This window comes from Amphiura filiformis, chromosome 18 (assembly GCF_039555335.1).
Source record: "Amphiura filiformis chromosome 18, Afil_fr2py, whole genome shotgun sequence".
NCBI lineage: Eukaryota > Metazoa > Echinodermata > Ophiuroidea > Amphilepidida > Amphiuridae > Amphiura > Amphiura filiformis.
The window spans coordinates 48,157,369-48,180,080 of NC_092645.1; the positions used below are offsets into that span (position 1 = coordinate 48,157,369).

At 36.0% G+C, this 22,712-nt stretch overlaps 1 protein-coding gene across 1 annotated transcript in view; it reads left to right on the top strand.

Annotated features, from left to right (window-relative positions):
• Positions 1-22,712, top strand: part of LOC140139194 (uncharacterized) — an 893,593-nt gene that overhangs the window by 632,826 nt on the left and 238,055 nt on the right. The window contains exons 15-16 of the mRNA XM_072160975.1: positions 14,750-14,872; positions 15,919-16,041. Of these exons, the coding sequence (XP_072017076.1) occupies positions 14,750-14,872; positions 15,919-16,041 (246 nt within the window). The remainder of the gene's footprint in view (positions 1-14,749; positions 14,873-15,918; positions 16,042-22,712) is intronic.

Sequence of the window (22,712 nt, forward strand, 5' to 3'; positions counted from 1 at the left end):
TTCACGTGCATTTCTTTCTCGATTTTTTGTGATTGAATATGATATGGTTTCCATACGTAATTTGAACTTCATAAATTCCCAAAATTGTTGATCATTTAAGTTAGCATATTCACGTTTAACATCTGAAATGACACTTTTAATTAAATTATGATAATCAACATCTTCTAGAAGACTATTATTGAACTTCCAAAAACCCGGCCCACGAGGCTCGGTATCACTCAAAGAAATCTTCATAATAATTGTTTGGTGATCGGACATAATACTTGGTACAATATTACAATCTACTATATATATTCATTTTAAGCGACTGAGGTATAAACCAATAATCAATCCTTGATGCAGAATTGATGCAAAAACGTGTTGACCATGTGTAAGCTATTTTGGTAGGGTTTCTTGTACGAAAAATGTCTATTAAATTGTTTTTAAAAAGAAGACGTTTGAGGGAAATTCGGCCATTCTTATGCTCATCCTTAATAATATTATTTTTAGATTTTCTATCCAAAGTGATATCCATAGCTAAATTCATATCGCCTCCTATAATCAAGTATTCTTTAATTACATGTTTTTCTATAATATTGCTTAACTGATCATAAAAGATAACTTGATCTTTGTCATTATTGGGAGCGTACACATTTAAAAGGTAAAAGGTTTTTTTTTCGATACTAACTTTTGCTAAAATGAATCTTCCTTCCGAGTCACTTATCACTTGGTCAAACGTACATGTAATTGTTGGATTTACTAAAATAGCTACACCTTTACTATCGTTTGTTCCATGACTAAAAACAATATTACTTGCTTCACCTTTCACACAGTATTCCGCTTTATCTTGATTTCTTAATGCAATCAGATGAAGAGGATGCAGATAGCACTTGCTTGTGAAGTTCGGTGTGTAAAAGTTTGAAATAATTTAGTTATTTGGGTTATCATTATGCAGGAAATAAGCCTAATCGAAATCATCACATGACAACTAATTTCCTAATTAAAAATTGAATGACATATTGAACATGCACGTATTGTATACAATACAATAAATGACAATTTAAGTAAGCACTTTCGGAAGCAATTTTCATTAAGCTGGAACTATATCATGATATGATAATTAATCATTTTCGTTCCATATAGAAGGATAATCGATCTATGTTCATTCCGGGGCCACGCCTATCCTCTCGTACTCTGGTACTTCCCACTGATATTTCTAGATGATTATTAAGCTGCACCGTCGGTTATCCATTGAAACCACGTCAAGTCACCCAGTAGGTTTTCCTTTCTCAACGTCAAATTTTTGACATAATGCCACTTTTCCTTCTCAGAAGCAGATCCGAGGTTTCCAAGATATCTGTTAATGTGCGCATCCCTGAGTGATCAAAAGAGAAACATGCCACGTAGCAATGCTTCAATTTGTCGTCATGTTTGTTACATTTAGGCACCTGGATTACAAATGAAGATACCACTCGATACCAAGGCTACACACAATATTACTGGAACGCCGGGGATGACATGACTAGAAATATTCCGCTTTATTATGAAGCCGTAGTTTGATCAATCTAACATTGCTAAGATTTGTATCAAAATCGAATGAACCCAACATCGACAGATTTTTTTGTAAATGGACAAATTGCAAAATTGCTAGAATGGAGGTTAACGTTTGTTTCATTTTGGCCATCATCGTCACAGGTAAGTTTACATATTTTGCTTACTTTTATCGTTCACTGACCGTTGCATAAGTCGGATAGCTAACAAGAAATGTTTCGAGTTTTTATGAGGTTATAAAAGTGGTGTATATATTTGTATCTAGCAAAACAAACAAAGCAACAAATTTCCAACATATCACTTGTTCAGTGCGGAGGGGACCGTGACAGGCCCTCCCACAAGCAGTGTACTTCGGTTATATCTATAAATGACCCATGGGCACGACATACTAAGACCAACAAGCGTGACCAAATCATCATGCATTGACCACTTTACAGAAAAGGGATAGAAACTCTGTAGATAAATATCATCAAAGTCAAGTATTAATTGAATTGCAAAATTAATACACATTTTTCAATTCTGAATTTGTAATATGTTATCAAAAACAACATTTTGAAAGTATTTGACGACGGAGAAAATATTCAACGACGTAAACATTTACAATATAATCACAAAGTTGAACAAAATAGACAATTTTGCTGCAAAGCAGTCTCATGTTGTTCCGCCTTTGCATTCAAATGTATAGAAAGACCACTCGCTATGTAGAAGGTCACTTCGATACTTACTGTCTATAAGCTGTTATGGCAGCGCAGAGGTGGTCACGTGCGCATTTATAAAAGCGCACTTATATGGTCGAATCCAACCAAAAGTGTACACGGGCCAAAAATAAAAGTCCAAAATAAAAATGTCTCCACAATTTTTTCCTTTTGCCCATTGACTGAAGGCATGTTGGCCTTATAGGAACCAAAAGTGCCATTACTAATCTTGAAAAATAAATCCAGGACGTGTGATAGTAAATGTGACATCATAACCCAATGTTACCTACGAATACCACTAGGATGCTTTCACTATCGCAATACCAATCAACCTAAAACAAATGGAATATTCCCATTAATGTTTTTTTTTTTCGTGTAATGTAGACCACATGGTGTCAGGAAAATGCTAGCTCAACCAAAACATATTTGTTTTATAACGCGATCAATATGATCTTGTTCAATTTATGCTAGTTGTTTTTTGAAAATGAAGTTTAGGTCAGTTTCTGTATTTCATTTATCAAATGAGTATGAATCAATTTACATATCGTATAAGAAAGAGTGAGGTATCTGTTTTCAAGAATATTAGGAATAATAAGCATACACCTAACGCTTTATAAAATGATAGGTGAAGAATCCCGGGTATTCGTAGGTAACATGATCGATTTAACAATATCTATATTGAGTTTAGAGGTTCAAATTTTGCTATAGTGTTAAAGAATGAATAAAATGGTAGTTTTTAGATCTGTTTCTGATGGTACGTCCAAATGAATAAATGTTATTACCTTAGATCAACAAAATGATGATGCTTTCAGCAAGATTTTGAACACTTCATTTTGAAATACAAGTAGTTAAACAGCAAATTTACATGATAAACGGTTGTTGAATGAATCCGTATATGGGTAATAATATTGTCCTGGGGTACCGCTTAAAGTTTTTGACAATTAATTTCCATTGGTTGGGACACTTCATTACACATGTAATGTATTATGCTGTATTCGTAAGTAACATTTCAGTATTTGTAGGTAAGAATTAGACTTTTGGTGGATATCGAAATCAAATCTTCATTTTATAAAGCACTTTGAATGTATTATTTTCTTTATGTGCGTTTATTTATACTAGAGACCCTATCATGTATTAATAATGTCGGTTCACAGCGGTTGAATGAGGATTGAAGTAAGAAACAAAGCCACTAAAGTGACTTTAATGTGCTTAATTGCACACAGACTTCGCTATACAGACTTGCGAAGTCCGTCTTGGAGTCAGTTACTACGTCTTGAGGGCAACTACAATTAGCTTTATACCAGGATCCATCACTGCGTTGTCTAGATCACGAGACAATGAGAACAGTCGTTTTTGTCCATGGTATTCGTAGATAACCTTAGCTAAAATGTCAAAGTTACCTTCGAATATATCAACCTAAATGGCATTTCTACGTGTGCGCTTTCGTTTTACTTCATTTTAAAAGTTTCTCTCTGTTTAGGTATTTAAAAAAATATTTTCATAGTGTCTTGTATAACTCACATCAAATTGGAAACGTACACCTCTGGATTAAGATTCTTTTGATCTCACACCACCAAATCAGAGTCCCATACAGATATGTGCTAAATTTGCCTTAAGAAAACGTCATTTTTACTTCACAGGAGCGAATCATTTTTAAGCGACAGCTATGATGGTTGAAATCAGCCCTTGCCTGATCCCTCTGGCTGGGAAAAATATAGGTTGACCGTCAATATTTTTACGACTGGTCCTCGAAGTCTACGATGTCCGGGAATTACATATTTTACAGGCAAAATCATGCCAGTGTTTCTGTAAAGAAAAGGCTGCTTAAAATCTTTAAAAGTTATTCGATCTCTCCCATCTGTGGTACACTTGCAGTATTTAACATTACTAATCATGACCAATCCAAATTTTGCCAAAATGTATGCAAATTTCTGCTCATTTTAATGCTTACTTTAGCTATTCGTGTGTTTTTTTTGGAGAAGTAAAATTAAGGGCGCACAACCATATAATTCTATTTGGTGATGTGAAATATTTTGTCCGAAAAGCTGTAAATAATAACGACTTAGGTTCAAGAGAGTGAATTTATTTGCGTATCGATCTACCTGGCTATGTATCAACGTGATTATAAGTTGAAAATCTGCGCGATATTATAATTTAGTCCGAAAACACCTGGCTCCAACAAAAATCACCATGATTAATTTAGGTTTAGTAGAAATCTTACGGCAAAAAGGGACAACCAAGTAATTCAATTATTGAAATTAAGAGAAAATGTAACTGAATTGCAACCTTTCATTGACCGTTAATCTTGATCATTATTGCAACAATAATTGGTATTTTGAATGAAAACTTTGGTAGCAAATAGTCACGCATAAGTTTCTGACTTACGCAGATATTGAGAAATTCAACTCAATGTAAAAATGTAAAGGCCTTAGTGAAATGTCACTATTAGCTGTAGAACTGACGTAATAATCGGATTGACTCACATACCAATATATGAACACAATGTTTGACTATATCGCCCTGCACTACAACATTCAGGTGGTAATGAACCATATCATGCTGATGATCACTCGCACCTGTAAGATTTGTATCTTTGAAAAGAGCGGTATTGTATTCAATCTATGATTGCAGACACACATTGGTGATGAGTGCAACCTGTTTGTAGTGCTGGGCGATATAGTCAACATTGTACTCTTCTATAATTGCTATGGTAGTTAATCCAATTTATTACATCACTTCTGCAGCGAATAGGCACTACCAACACCCAGCGAAACGATGAATTGGTGTGCGATTAATCGATGGTTCAGTTTATGTACAGTAGTAGACTTACAATACAGGAAAAAAAATTGGCACCCTTGCACTAAAACAATTGCAATGCGTGCCCTATCAAAATTAGAGAGGCAAGTGAAACATGCACTCAATGTGAAGTACAGACTCCCTCTACATCTCACACTTCCCATCTCCCCATCTTTCAATGTTGGAGGGTCTCACGGTCCTGTTGACAACATGGCTTGGTCCAACATTGAATAATGGGGAGCGATGGTAGAGATATACCAAAAGACAGGCAAATTATAAATGCCAACCTTTTTTCCTAAACTGTAGCTCAATTAACTTTACACAAATTTCATAGCGTCTTGGGCCTGAGGAATCAATGCAAACTCCTTCGATTATATTATTGAACTAATTAAACACCGTATCCAGTTCACATACCGTATTTCTCTACATTTATAATAATTTATTATAAAATATTGGTAAATTTGTTTCTTAAGTAAAACACTAAAATCATGGCAAGGCTGTTGTCAATAACAACCAGAATAACAACTGAGTACATTATATTAACCCACGTTTAAAGCATATTTAATGCTATAGCAACTGATTATCTAAATGATGCACATCTTTCAATGCATGTATTACTTTGTCTCAATTCGTATTTTATTTATAACAGTCAGGATAATTATGTTTTTATGTTTCATGGTGGATGGAAATGCTTTCAGAATGGTTTAAACAAATTTATTGAATAGGGCAACATATTTTGATCAATTTTGTTGATATATCTATTTTGTATTTTTATTTTCTTTAATATTTTTGTAAAATAATCAGTTTACAAACGGACCGGTTTGTCATTTTTAAAACTGGACCTTCGTCCAATCAATTGCTTGTATTTCTTGAGGTCACATTGGACTCACATAATGTGCAGTATAGGTATGAATGGTGGTGGAATTGAACTAAAGACCTGTGCCTCTGACACTTTTTATATTATTCATTTTTTTGGAGTCTATTGTTTAGAAACAAAAACGCAAGGGATTAAAGTAAGGTGGTTTGTAATTTGACTTCATTGTTACGTTTGGCGCATTCAATGCATGGGTGCTGTCAATTACACTCATGTCTGATAATAAAGGCTGGATAAATCGGAGCACTTTGATGTTATCGATCCCCATAGAGGCAAAAACGTGACCTTTGACCTTTTTGGTTATAACTCAAGAACGGTTAATCCTAGATAGGTCAAACTATACATTTTCTGAATCCTTGTGATTAGGGGAATACATTGGGATGTTTTTCAACATAATTTGAAATTTTGATCCTATGCAAAGTTCGATGACCTTTTACCCCCCTTGGGGCCAGTTTATATTTTTGGGAACATCCTGATTATGTTTTAGGGTCATCTTAGGAATCAAAAAAAATTGGTTTAGTTTGGTCCTGTGGGGGTGCACAGAAAATGGTCCTAGCTCCCCGAGTATTTTAAAGCGTTAGTTTTTCCACATCGTGTTCCGCTTCTACTGCTGCTTCTACTGCACTAAAAAAATCTCCAGATTGATCATGATAATTTATGTTGAGTATGCAAGTATATACCACAAATGGGAGAGATCGAGTAATTTTTAATGATTTTAAGCTGCCCTTTTCTTCAGTTTCTGTACAGAAGCACTGGCATGATTTTGCATGTAAATTAGGTAATTTCCAGACCTCATAAATATTTTTACCAGCCACAGGGATCAGGCAAGGGCTTATTTCAACCATCATAGCTGTCGGTTAGAACTGAGTCGCTCCTGTGAAGGATAAAACGTTTTCTTAAGGCAAATTCAGTAGTCAGTAAATATCTCTATTGTTGGCGTGAGATCTTAAGTGTGGTTAAACATCTCCATATCTCTTATCGGTTCTAGGGATGATCACTAGATTTGGCCGATTTGACACCCTCACTAATACGTTATTACACTAGGAACCCTCAAAGGTGAGAAAGTACCCATTTTTGGCGAGAAATGCCGAGGATAGGCGAGAAAGGGCAAGGAAAGGCGAGGTAGCCTATTATAAAAGGCGAGGAATGGCGAGGCTGACCCGTTGAGATAATTAAATTAAGTCTTGCTCAGATGCTGGGCAAGTTTGGCGAGGAAAGGCGAGGAATGACGAGGAAAGGCGAGAATTGGCGAGGAAAGGCGAAGTACATCCAGCACATCCAGACCTGCCACAGAAATTTTGTCTGGAATATAAGTAGCACTCAATTAACACCCATTGTTATCATGTTGACTCAATTGGTCATAACCTTCCTGGGCTCTCTGGCTGAGTGTAATAAAATTGGGTGTCAATCATGTTAACTTCGTGCTACTTATTTTCCAAACAAAATATCTGTGGCAGGTCTGGATGTGCTGGATGAACCTCGCCTTTCCTCGCCATTTCTCGCCTTTCTTCGCCAAACTTGCCGAGGATCTGAGCAAGACTTAATTTAATTATCTCAACCTCGCCATTCCTCACCTTTTATAATAGGCTACCTCGCCTTTCCTCGCCCTTTCTCGCCTTTCCTCGTCCTTTCTCGCCTAGCCTCGCGATTTCTCGCCACAAATGGGTATTTTCTCGCTTTTGAGGGTTCCTAGTGTTACAAACAAAATGGACCATGTTAAAAGGCTTTACTTCGTATGTTCAATATGCTTGACTGTCTTCAATATTGCAAATGGCTTCATCAAATTCATCTTGAGTGGAGATAATGAGCCATACCGAGATATTTTTTTATTAAACCCTCGTATTTGATGACTGTATTAATTTATTAATGACACAACATTAATCAGCGGAGATATATTCTTGATCATATTGTTTATTCATAGGTGTGCGTCATTACTTTGCTCCAGATATCCGCCACATTATCATACTTAATGATACACGTATATGAAAAATATATTGAAAGCATCGCGGAGTCAGTATTGTATGGATTGCTAGTAATAGTACGCGTTCATAGCTATTAACGATGTATTTTAAGGTGGGATATGGGCATTTTCTAGAAACTAGAAAATGGTTTGATCATGCTTTAAATTCTGGGAGGTCATAATTAATGCACAGCCCCTAATAAGATAACACATTTCCCCCGAATTCAGAGTATGGGCCATGCAAATATCATAACGGCTTCGGTGGTTTTTTTTAATGTTAATTATGTTAACATTGTAAAGATATGAAATATTGGTCGATCCTTCATATAATTATTTCGTGTAAGCTAATCCAAGCCCTAATCCTAACACTTACCCTAAGCCTAATCCTAATCGTAACCATAATCATAACCCTAATCCTAACCCTAACCCTAATCCTAACCCTAAACTAACCCTAATCCTAACCTTAACTCTAACCCTATAAAAGGAGTAACAGAAATAGTGAATATGTATGACATTTAAAATGACATTGTAATGATATGCTATTTAATCAATCATCGTTCGTTGATTATAATAGTGATATTACAATGTCATAGAATATTACACGGTTTCCATCGTTTCCGGAGGATAATCAATCATCGTTGTTAACATTATTATAGCAACAAATTGCGACAAATGGGATTCAATTGGATGATAAGTCCTTTCTGGTGTCTGAGATGGAATGAGTACTCTGTCTCTTTCTCTTCATATGCAATCGTAGTATTTTTCTCAATTGAATACCTGGGTGGCAGAAGGGCCCAACTCCATCAAAACCTTTTTTTGAGATATTAAGAAAAAACTTCATATTTGGAAAAGTTTTAGAGACATATTGTTTTCATCAGGGGACTTTTAATACATGAACATACATTATTACATACATGTGATATGATATATGATGTTTCCATGGCAACAGTACAGGTCTTAATATGAACCGGAGTTGGGCCTTTCTTCTACTAATATACTACAAGCGCTAGTTCCATAAGCAGATGTGTTATAAATCGCTACATAAATCTGTTAATTATTTAATAATAATTGCACAAGTTGCACAAGAGCACATGTAATCTGTTAACAAGGAAGTTTATTGTTGTGTAAAGTAGATTTCATGGATACACAATGGATATTCCAATATTTGTGACGCGATCAAGCAAAATCAGTCGGAACTCGGAAATATTGATTTTGAGATATAGCCAAACAAAGGCAATATTTCCTTATGTTTCCTTTTGTTTTGGAAACTCTTTAATTGCTAATATCTTTGGATCAGGTTGTTCAGTTTCAATGGGGTTTTCTGCAAATTGCAGCTTTGTAAAATGTTTTTTACTATCCTATAAGAAACTGAAAATTTAATATTTCCGAGTTCCGACTGATTTTGCTTGATCGCATCACATTTGTGGAAGAAAGGCTCAACACCATTGAGTTGCAAGATTATTTGGGCCCTTCATTCACACACAAGGATGAACAGTCTGCTGTCAATAAATGCTGGGTATAACTCATTTTGTTAAAAAGTGCTGTTGGGCCCTTCTTCCACTTAGGTATTCAATTTAGCTGTATGGAAACACACTTATTCCAGAAGCTTTATTTTCCTAGTGCGTGATAACAATAATGAGCAACATGCGTCATAGGTTTACAATTAAGTTTCTAAAATTTTGTATAAAACTGTTTTGGCACGTCAAGTGGAGGGGGCGGGGTGCATAGGTTTTTTGGCACGTCAGGGGTGGGGGTGGGGTGAAAGATATTTTGCCCGGCCATAGTAGTGGGGAGCTAAGTAGTGGGGATGTATTTTTGGCACACCGTTTTGATATAACTATTGTTTACATTATTCTTATTAGATTATAATCATATTATTATTAGATTGTTGTAGATTGTATACCCTAGTTTACATTTACTTTTTCACTTTTTACAAATATTCTGGCGAAGTGTGTATATCTGCGTGGTAGGGGTGGGTGTGTGTGTGTGTGTGGGGGGGGGGGGTGTTGGTGGGATGGATGTGGCGATGTGTGTGATATTATTCGGTTCACCTCAAGTTCGGTAGTGACGTATGTGCGTATTTCGCTTACCGCAGTAGTGAATCGCGCGCGTAAAATTAATCACGCAGAGCGTACACTTACGCGTACAAGTTCGCTTTGTCGGCACGCTTGCGACACAACCGCGAAAAAGCATTGACGTCACCACCAAACTAATTATAGATGTGTACGTCTGAGGCGTATGTCTCTTAGTTGCGTGGGGTGTGTTTGTAGAGGTGTATTTATTAGTTTGGATTAGTATGCAATGGTGTGAGCAGTGTGAAAATAATATTCTTTTTTTTATATTTTATCTACGTGTATGTGAAGAAAGTTGTTTCTTGTACGGAGAGCGAGTTGGCGCAGCATTTTTCCCCGCCTTGCACCACTGAGGTCCCCGGTTTTAAGCCCCGGTCGTGCATTGACACTGTATGTGCACTTGGTTTGTTCCGATCCAAGCTCGTTCTCGCACGTTTTCTCCTGAGTTCCTCCTGTTTTCAAAATTAGTAATTAGTTGTTTGGTTATCAAAAATTTCCTTCCCCCAGTGAAATTTGGGAAGCTGCACAGATAATTGGTGGTTGTTATAGTCTAAGTGCGGATAGGTTTGCGCCGTGTTCGGCTGCATATGGACTAGCTGATGCGATCTATTTCTGACGATTCACCATGGCAGCGAAATTGAAGCACTTTAAATCGTCTTGAAAAAAAGAAGCGAAATTTGAATCCAAAATTTATTACATTTATATTATTTATTACATATCATAAATTATATAGTATGATATCACAATTGTGTAAATCAGAAATCGGAGTCGTTGAGAATTAAATGATTGAATGACATTAACAAGATGTCAAAAACGTACAAAGATTCCATTAATGGATTTCAAACATGATGCTCTCTAAATATGGAAATGTGAGTGAACAAACTAAAGGACTGTATATAGTCCGATATTTTCCCGAGTGTTTTAAACTGTAGCAACATTTTCAATTTTTGGTTTTCCGTTTCGATTGTCGGTTGCAATCGCGAAAAAAAGGCTGTAGCGGCATTTTCTCCTGAATACTTTCGCCATTGGAAAATTCTCACACCGTTTTCTGTAGTGAAAAATGCCAAGGAGATGAACATAATTATTCTCGAACAAAGCTAATCAGCTTTTGGAGGTCGAACCGAAAATCGCAGCTGACACAACGCAATGTCTGTCGCAACGGAAAACGTGCGGGAAAACGTGGGGCCGGGGAGGGGGATGTTAGCTTTTGGAGGGGTAAATTTGCCGAAAATGGTCAAATAGTGTGCGATCGGCTAGCTGCGAAGCGTTAAACGGGTGGGGTCCAGGGGCCCGCCTTAGGGTCCCTGGTGGGGTCCAGGTCAGAAGCTCCTGGTTTTGGCATATTAGAAGCTAAAAATCATTGTTACAGAGTACAAATGTCCCCTTTTCCCTCTTTTTATTTCATTTTCTCTTCTTCCTTCCACTTTCCTCTTCGTTCCGTTTTTTCCTTTTTTTCCCTTTTTCTTATCCTCCTCCTTTCTCTTCGTCCCTCTTTCTTTCCCTTTTTCTCTTCTCCTTCCCTCTTTTTCTCTCCTTCCTCTCTTTCCCCAATGGCAGCCCCCAATAGTTACGCCACTGGTCAGCCCCCAATGGTTACGCCACTGGTTTCATTGCAGGGAGGGGGCAGCTGTGCTCCCTTGTTCCTCCCACCCTTGGCTACGCCACTGCATGAACTACACCAATTTTTATTTCGACATTATGTGACGTGTCATGTCAAAAGGGCAGGATCGTAAATGGAGAAAAAGCCAAAAATCTGCGAATTTCTAATGTTATTAATGTTAAAAATATTGTATGATAGTTTCAGACCGGAATATAACTGACAACTTGTCTTTTTTGAAACATTTTTCAAGGTAATTCCTACTCTCAACATTGTCAATAATATTTTTAAAGGCTGATATCTCAATTTCCAATTTTATAATACCATAACTTACAAACTCAATATCTTCGCTTACGAATGTCCGATTTCATTGGGGAAAACAAACTATCTCTATATTTAAGATATGTAAAATCCTCAGAATTGATAACCTGCCCAAAAGTGTCTCCTTTTGACATGACACGTCACATAATTTATACCGCCTTGGTTTAAATGTGTTACAAATGAATTCATAATGAATTCCAAACAGAACACGACTAGAATTCTTTTCATGCACTTTATTTATACAAAGTTTAGTTTGATTTGCGTATTTGTCCTTACAAATTGAGTGCTTAATATTAGTATATTAAACTGCTAAACCTATTTTAATAATATTACGTGATTTATTTAATATGAAGCACTTCAACATATGATTTTGAATTAATATTTTTCACTTTCATAGCTCATCTGGGTGTTGTGCATAGCCACCTTTGCATTCTGGAAAAAAGACCAGATCCTTCAAGAGGCGGAACCTTAAGATGGTCTCTCCCATTCGCAGAAATATGTCTTTGTCAAGGTGTGGTAGCACCTGTACGTGCAAAAACTTGTTATAGAAAGGGTATCAAGTATGACGACGGCGATCTGTGGTTCGTTGATGACCCACATCCACTCACCATGCGTCACAACTGGGAAAAAGATATACTTGATGACCTCTTGGATCGCACTACATATTGTAGTAAGAAGATTCGTATACTCCAAAATATCAAAAAATAAGAAATATCCCAAATAACAGAAATAACAGATGAAAAGAATACTACAATAAGCCAAATAATTAAGGTACCAGTTACGTTCACCCCTTGTATATCCTAAACAAATGCAGATATGTCATAATTGGAACCAACAGCCAATAGCTGCATCTTTTAGCTCGGATTTTTAAATTCGAATGAGGTCCTAAAAGACCTCATTCGTTGACATTGTTCAAGAAATGATGATCTAAAAACCCAAGGAATATGCAAATTTAAAAGTTGCAGTTTACTACATTGCATGCCTTATTGATTTGTACACAAACTGTTCGCGAACAGAGAACTAGCGCCGTGCTTTCATTGATGAGAACACAGAAGTGCAACTTTTTTTATTTCGTATCTTCATTAGGTTTTGGATCACCGTTTCTTTAATTCTCAACCAATTTCAACAAATAATGTCGGAAATCAGCGCTAAAGAGTACAGGCATCGGCTGCTGGTTTTAATTTTGACACATTTGTCTTTATTTAGGTTATACAGGGGTGAACACAACTGCTACCTTAGTTCTTTTGCTAACTGTATAAAAGGTTTGATAAGGTTGTATTCCATTTTAATATTATTACGGTTATTCTTAGCAAAATAATGATTTTTAAATGTATTATAATAGTATAATGATGACTATGATGAAAATAATGATATCGATGATGATTATGTTTAATATCATCATCATCGCCATAATCAGCATTATCATCATCATCATCAACAACATCATCATCATCATCATCATCATCATCATCATCATCATCATTATCGTCATCATCATTATCACCAACATCATCATCATTATCGTCATCATCATCATCATTATCATCATCATCATCATCATCATCATCATCATCATCATCATCATCATCATCATTATTATTATCATCATCATCTTCATCATCATCATCACCATAATTCGTCGTCGTCATCGATATCACCAATGTCATTATTTTGTTCAAGTATGTACATTTATCATGCATCAATATAGATCAATGCTTAATAGAAAAGAGCACCTTTTATTAATGAACCTTCTTCCTATCGTACCATGTATAATGGCGCATTTCCACTTTACACCCAAATTTAGAGTTTGTGTTTTTAGACTACAAATACCGACATGATATTCGCATTGCCATAAATTTCATAACCTAGAAGCAGGTAAAATGGTTTTATTCCATTATTAAGAGTTACTCCATTATAACTCAATTGTTAGAGCGCACGTACGTAATAATTGTAAGCGAACAAAAGGTAATAAAATTTATTTTCATGTAATTAATAGTAAACGATTTTGCACCAATTAAGGTGATTGTGCCTCTACACCATCTTCTAATCTTATTTCATACAGAATGCACTTTGGGAACTGATAACTGTGACGTAAATGCTGCTTGCACCAACATCCCCGTTGGTTCCTTCACATGTGCATGTAATGTCGGTTACAGTGGAGATGGAATAACATGCACAGCCAACACAGGTTAGTCTAAGGGGCTGTGAAATAATTATGAGCCCTGGGGAAGGGTAAAATTGGGGGGGGGCAAGACATTTTGGCGAGCCAAAAGGGGGTGGGGAAGACATTTTGGCGAGCCGGGGGGGGGGGCAAGCGATTTTTGGCACACATTCATGGGGCCGTTCTAAAAGGCTTAGGAAAACAGCACGCAGACGCTCTAATATTCCTGCACGCTGAGCTCGCAACATATATCTAGACCATCTAAGGTTTGCAAATTGGGATCCAAAAACATTGGCATGTGTAAGGGGGTGCAAAGATTTTTGGCGGGCCGAGAGGGGGGGTGATTTTGGCAGGCCGAGAGGTGGCGGGGGGGGGCAAGCGATTTTGGCCGGCCGTTCGGAAATTTTACCCCACCCGGGCTCATAATATTTGCACAGCCCCTAATACCATATCACAATTATATTTATTTCTAATAATTATAGCTAATTGTCACCCGTACGCGATTCAAAGCCACTTATAAAAAAATGGTATCCCAATCGAAATGGTCTACTGTGACTAGTTTAAGTTCAAAATTCGTATCAATAACAATCTTTGTTTATTGTGTTCATTCAAAAACTGTACATTATTTTGCGAAGCAAATCCAATTTATTCAGGCAATAATTATCTTCTTTTGATCATCACTCAAATTATGTGTTTTAATTAATAAACTAAGACTTACGAGTATCTCATATATTTTTGTACAGATATCGATGAATGTTTTTTGAATACTGACAACTGTGATGTAAATGCTGCTTGTACTAATACCGTTGGATCATTCAAATGTACATGTAATGTCGGTTACAGTGGTGATGGAAAAGCGTGCACAGGTTAGTCTATCTTACACGTGCCATTTCACCATTCTATCTATTCCTAAAAATTATCACCCATTCGTGAATCAAACTACTTATTGTAAATGGTGCACATTAATGGTCAACTACGAATACTTTAAGTTTGCAAAACAAATTCGTTTCAGTACCAATATTTTTGAAGTGCCCAATCAACAAACATGATACATTATTATGTTCCCTAGCACAGCCCATTTAGGCGTTTAATTAAGCTTTAACTGTGTCATGTTTCAGAACACAAGAAATAGTTTAATGGCTCGGATAGCAACGTTTGCATAGTATTTTTTTCTGGTACATGAGAGGACATCAGACATATCGAATTGCATTCTGAATATGACTCAGGAATGCCCTTCGTACCAATTTTGACCTTTCGTATTGAAAGTACACATTTCTTTCCCCAAAAGGCCCATTTTTATTCTTAATTACATACACTTTAAGTACATAATCACGACATTTATAAAGTTTACTTTGATGATTGTTAAATATCAGAAATATCAAATTTTAATAATTTGGCATAAATTTGTATTAAAAACAAATCTTCTTTCGGCATTTTAATTGCTTTAAGTTTTCAAAACAAACTCATTTCGGCATCAATAGTTGTGATTTGATCAACTAAACATGATTTATATGTTTCCTAGGAAAGCCAATTCATTGAAGCAACAATGAGTTTTAATTTCATTTTGTTAAAAGGTACAAGCAACGTTTGCACTTTTCTTTTGATCATACCTCAAAATCCGTTTTAAATTTAAAGCTCACAGTTTGTTCTATCATGTTGTAGTATCTCAAATTATTCCTCTTATTGCTAGGAATAAAAAAGTCCCTTGAAATATTGCATTAGGGTGCTTAGTTCAGGAGTTATAGAATAAAGTAGATCAAATGTCAAAAATCTGATGCACAGAGGTCAAGTTTTCAAAATGCACCAATTCAGTATGTTATTATCAACCAAACTGTTCTTCTGTTAAAAAAAGTATAAAAAATATAATAATGCGTTCTATTTATTATGATTTATATCATACAATTCGTTACAGATGATAATGAATGTACTTTGGGTACTGATAACTGTGACACAAATGCTGCTTGCACCAATACTGATGGTTCCTTCACATGTGCATGTAATGCCGGTTACAATGGAGATGGAGCGACATGCATAGGTTAGTCTATTGTGTGTCATATCACCATTCTTTTATTTTAAATAAACTCATTTCAGCACTAATATTTGTAAAGTTGACCAATTAAACATGATTTATTATGTTTCCTAGGAAAGCCAATTTATTCAGGCAACAATGAGTTTAAATTGTATTTCGTTTCAAAATACAAGAACATTTGAAACCTCACAATCTGTTTTAAATTTTAAAACTTAAAAATCATGTTGTAATATCTCAAATTATTCCTCTTATTGCTAGGAATAAAAAAAATCCTATGCACTGAGGTCAAGTTTTCAAAATGCACCGATTCAATATTGTCTCAAATTACTATTCTCGGCTAAAGAAATAGTAAAATATTTTGTTTGAGAAATGTATAACCTTAGAACCTGATGAAATCATGGGTCAAATGTTATGCATGTATATATGTGACGTGTCGATCATGTCAAAAGGAGACACTTTTGGGCAGGTTATCAATTTTGAGTTTTTACATATCTTAAATAAAGAGATATTTTGCTCCACAACGCCGTTTTCCCCAATGAAATCGGACATTCCTAAGCAAAGATATCGCGTCCGTAAGGTAAGTTATGGTATTATGAAATTGGAAATAATGATATGGGTCTTTAAAAATATTATTGACAATGTTGAGAGTAGGAATATCCTTGAAAAATGTCTCAAAAATACAAGATGCCAGTTATATTCCGGTCTGAAACCATCAGACAATATTTTAAATATTAATAACATCACACATTTGCAACAAACCCAAATTGTGAAAAATCACCCAGGCAGATATTTGGCTATTTCTCCATTTACGATCCTGCCCAAAAGTGTCTCCTTTTGACATGACACGTCACATATATCTATTGGATTTTGGGTGCCTCAACTCGGAAGGGGGACGTGACAAACCTTAATGCATACATTTTTGTACAGACTATGATGAGTGTATATTGAGTACTGGCAACTGTGACGCAAATGCTGCTTGCACCAATACCATTGGCTCATTCACTTGTGTATGCAACGACGGCTACAGTGGAGATGGAGTAACATGCACAGGTTAGTCTATTTTGTGCCATCCCATATCAAAATATGAGACCTTTTCGGATAACTTCCCGATAGTCACCGGGTAGACACCGGCAAATTTCACATGCAAATTAGATAGGTAGCGGGTGACTACCCGATAAATTTTTGGGAAACAATTAGTGGATACCTTTCAGGTAATAGGTACCGGATGACTACCCGATGACTGTTTTGGGAAACAAGCGGGTAACCACCCGATGACTTTTTTGGGGAACTCAAATATTATAATTTATTTACAACAAATAGCTTAACATAAAGCTGATCAGTTCAAATGTGTCATATATTAGGTACATCAATGTTTAACACTGCATCAATACAAATCATTTCATACACATTTTCCTACCTGCATTGTTGTATGAAATCAAGCATTCAATGCTTTATAATTCCTACAGCATGTTCCAGATTAATTAGTAAACATCTTGTAATGTCCTACATGTAAATCCATACATTTTGGACCACAAATAACTTGAATATTCTGCACAAATATATTCCAACTGCCAACAGCTAGCTGCTCCATTATTTGAATTCATTCAGTGACCTTTGACCATATATCCACCCACGCATTCTTAAGATGCTTAATGCTATTTTCAAGGTCAAATTAAAAGCGGATAACCACCGGGTAACTCCTGCAAAGAATATAAGTTTCTGGGAACCTTCTGGGTAACTCATTTGAAATATTTGAGTTTTTGGGAGACTTCCGGATGTCTACCCGAAAACCTTTGGATAACTTCATTAGGTATCCGCAAGGTATCCGCTAGCGGGCACTTTCGGATAACTCTGGAAAAGGTACCCGAAAGGTTTCTGATGACCACCGAATGGTCATCGGGTGGTCACCGGGAAACTTTTCTTTTTGCTATGGGATATCACCATGATCACCGATTTATTTATCTTAAATAATTTCCACCTTTACGCGAGGCAAACAACTTTTTGGAAATGGTGCATTCCTATCAAAATTTTAAACTAAATTTGCATTAAGTTTTCAAAACAAACTCATTTCAGCACCAAATTTTGTAATTTGATCAATTAAACATGATTTATTACGCTTCCTTGGAAAGACATTTTATTCCAGAAACATTGAGTTTTAATTATGTTTCACAGAGTACAAGAGATTTAACTTTAGTTTTTAAGTTTTAACTTTTCTTTTGATCATCAAAATCCACCGAAGGTTATGTGAAGGCCTGAGCGCAAGAAGACCGTAAGTCCACTTGCCCCTCAACATGTATACACTAAAGTTACGTATAGTTTCTTAGGGTTTTATAATGTTTAATACATGTTCCAGGGTGAAAACATCATGAAAGGTTGTGAAAGATTTGTTTTGGCCCCTGAACATGTATAAAACATTACCAAACTATACGAAACTATACGCAACTTTAGTGTATACATGTTGAGAGGCCAGGTGGACTTACGGTCTTCTTGCGCTCAGGTCTTCATTTGTTTGAAGATTATTCTTATCTTAACATTTGATATCAGAGTCTGGTGTTACAACAGAGCAGCACTCATCTGAGGAGATCACTGAAACTGTCACGAAAAAACACACTAGTTCTGAACAAACGAACGGTAAGAAAGATGAAATTGAAAAAAAATATGATAATTGAACATTTTCTCATCTCCGCGAAACTTTCTTATCTATATAGATGAATGAGAAATACTAATTCTATTGAACGTGTCAACAACCTGTCACATTGTAATGTCGTGTTACATTTTCTCATTTCAAACATTGTGACAGGTTGTTGACACGTTAATTAGTATTTCTCATTCCTTTTGATGAGAAAGTTTCGAAGAAGGTTCAATTCTCATACCGTAAAACCCCGTCTATAAGCATATAGAGTGCCTCTGATGAAAGCTACATTAATCCAGGCGCCATTATGGAATTTGAGCAAATAAATTACGGATCCAAGCATAACAAGTATTATTTTAAGACCAATCTATTGTATTAGTATATTAACGCTTGCTTCGAATTAATTAAGATTTTCAATAAAAAACACTATATATGCTGACGGGGTTTTACGGTAGTTTTGTCCAATTCTCAATTTCAAAGAATTCGCATTTTCAATTTCCACTAGTGATTATCAGCTTGCACTTTGAAACTGTTTTTGTTTGTATGTTTGTTACTTAGTTTTGTTTGTTTACTTGTTTTTCCTGGTTTCAAATAACATTTTATTATATTATCTTGTCTAACTGTTGATTTCAGCCCTTGGAACCGTAAGAAGCACATATGACCAGCCGTTGTCTACAACTGAGGTAATCAAAGAAACTACTTTTTCAGAACACCATACTACTACCGAGCAAACGGAAGGTACGTGTTTCTTTGTTTTTCTCTACGAGCGCTAGGCGCCACAGTTCATTATTAATTCTAGCAGATGAACAAGTCATTCATTTTGTTTATTTCGTTAATGCCTGTGAATGTTTTGTAAATGACATTTTTTGAAGATTATTCTTATCTTAACATTTGATATCAGAGTCTGGTGTTACAACAGAGCAGGGCTGTTCAGATTATTGGAGCGAAAATGTAAAAGTCTATATTCAAAGTCATGATAACAAGCTGATCGACCGACCGACCCTACTTGAAAATTCCATCCGCCCGTAGAACAGGGTTTCTTTTTTTCGTCGCCTAAAGTAAATTATATTTTTTCCTCGTAGGAGCATGCAGTCAACCAATGGCTCTTGGTATGGAAAGTGAATCCATCAGTAATTCCCAGCTGAGCGCGTCTTCACATTTGACCTTGGCGTATGCAGCTGCACAAGGCAGACTAAACAACGGCAATTGTTGGTCATCAGGAAATAACGATCCCAACAACGAATGGTTCCAGGTGGATTTCCTAGCTGAAGTCACAGTAACAGGGGTCATCATACAAGGAACTGGGAGTGAATTTTTGCAAGAGTGGGTAACAGAGCTTCAAATTGCGTTTGGAGATTCTGAAAGTTCGTTGCAGTTTGTAAAGGATCAGAAGGATGGTGGTGATAGTATCATGGTAAGTGCGATTACTGACGGTTTAAACAAAATACGCCAATGTTTTCATACAGGTCGGCAATATGGCCACCTACAAAAATAAACATACTTTAACCGACCTATGTGAACATGGTGAAGATTCTGCCAAAATATCACTATTCATTCTCTGTAATTTCCGAGACATAGATAATGTTTAGGCCAAATAAAATAAATAACATGTATATCGCCCCCGCCCTCATCGACTTTTGGAGATTTTCAATTTTTTTTATTTTATTTTTTATTTTTCTTCTTTGCTCACTTACTTTTTATTTCTTTTATTTCTTACTTTTTTAAATTTTATCCAGACATTTACTGCAAATACAGATTACAACGCTGCGGTTTCGATATCTCTCCCAAGTCCAATAATTACACGCATTCTACGCATCGTTCCTACAGCATGGGAAACTAATTGCTCTCTTCGTCTGGAAGTCGTTGGCTGCAATTAAAGCAATACTATATGCTCAACTGGAATGACTCAAATTTAACCGAAATATAAATTTATCTCCATTATATCTGTATTAAACACAGTGGAGAAGTCAAGTCATAAAATATATTTTACACATAAGATCAATTATTTGTGACTGTATTTTAGAAATTGCATGTCATATATATTGTATGCAATAAACCAACCTGAACGGTATTGAATTGACAGCCATGTTGTATGACAATTCTAAGATACCTTAAGATGACAGAGGGATGACTAGTTCGATTCCACAACCATTCATACCTATCACCTGTATTACCATGTGAATTGACTCGTGTTACCTTATATGGGACAGGATTTTATTTAAATGAAGATGACTCTGCCATGAGTGACGTCGTATTGAATACCCTCTATAGGTAAAATGTCCAGAACTTATAGGTTATCCCCTAATACTTTTTAGAATAAGTCAAAAAATATTTTACAAAATGTAAAAATATAAAAAGATACGTATAGCCCTATTTGTTTGAGCGTCAAACGTGATTGCGTTCAGTCACAATGGTTAATTGGGTATGAAAAGAGGCCGTTTTAAAACTTGCATATATGAGTCCATAGCAGTGAGGTTTTTTTAACAAACACATGAACAGACCTGGCCTACTGTATTGTTTGAGAGCTGACTCCAATGGACTCAGATGCCACTTTTAAAACGGTCTCTGTTTTTACATAATGAACCATTGTGACTGAACGCAATGACGTATAACGCTTTGGTCCATGTGTAAAACAAATGCGGCTACCCATATTTTAAAAAGTATTTAGAGGTGAGCTAAATAAGTTGTGGACCATATAGTATGCTTAATTGCTTATACCATGGAAGAAAAAGATAAGATGGAACCACAACGAACGCATTCACTTTGTGTACTCCCTTTATCGACAGCTGTAATATTCATTACATTCTATACAATACGGTCATTTTGGTTGGTGCTTTCATTGTGGAAAGGGAATCATGAATAATGTTTTTTTTTAATATTATTGTAAAATATTTTGGGCAAACATTTTTGCAAAACTTGTTGTTAATAGTTAAATAACATTTTGTTAGAATGTTTATTTCCTGTACAAACGCGTTAAACGTTGTGTGTTTGATTTGGTGGACACGCAGTTATATATAATGTATATTGACGGCGTCCGTTATAAAAAAAATGACGTAAAACCTTATCGCTTACATAGAAGCTCTACATCTTGTATCGGTCCCAGCCGGTTTATGTTCCTCCGTCACTGGTTTGTTTAGTGACGAAGGAGCACAAATCGGCTGGGACCGAGACTACTCTATACTACTCTATAATAGCATCACTGTTGTTTTTAATAATTTCATATTTTAGTAACATATACACTAGGAGACATATTTCTGTGATCGGTTGAAAAATCCGTAAATATGTGATCCAACTCAGAATTTTCACGGATTTTTGAACCTGCACAGATTTTTCACAGAAAATGTCTCAAATTAATATCGAGGGACTAGAATCCCAATTATGGAATCAGTATGCCCCTAAAATAAAACCATTGCAGGAGGTTGAAGAAGTACAGACTTGACATTTAGCATGGAATATTTTGTCGCAAAATTCCAGACTGGTCTGGAAGGGGTCCGCATAAACCGCACGGGCTAAATATAGGGTGCACAACTTATAAGTTCCCCCTACACATTTTTTTAAATAAATCGAAAACTATTTGACGAAATGCAAACCTGTAAAATTATATGGGTAGCCTTATTTGTTTTACACATGTGGACCACATTTTAGCGTCACACGTCATTGCGTTCAGTCACAATGGTTCATTATGTAAAAAAAGGAGACCGTTTTAAATAGTGTTAAAAGTTGCATCTGAGTCCATAGGACTCAATTCTCAAACAATAGAGGTTATCCACTTTACTCATGCGTGACTTCCAACAAAAGGCGCTGGTTCCCGTAGTATTCCTCATTTAAACTAATTCAATGCACGACCTCGGAGTTACCTGCATGACTTTGGCGGGCTATTTTGAAATAGTCATGGTTGCACATGCAGGTACTTCTTTTGAAAGTCCTAAACAAGGTATAGGAGTCGCTGGTAGGATATGCAGCTTATAGAACACGGATAACCTCTATACAGTAGGCCAGGGACATTCATGTGTTTGTAAAAGAAAACTTAATCTTTGGTATTCTT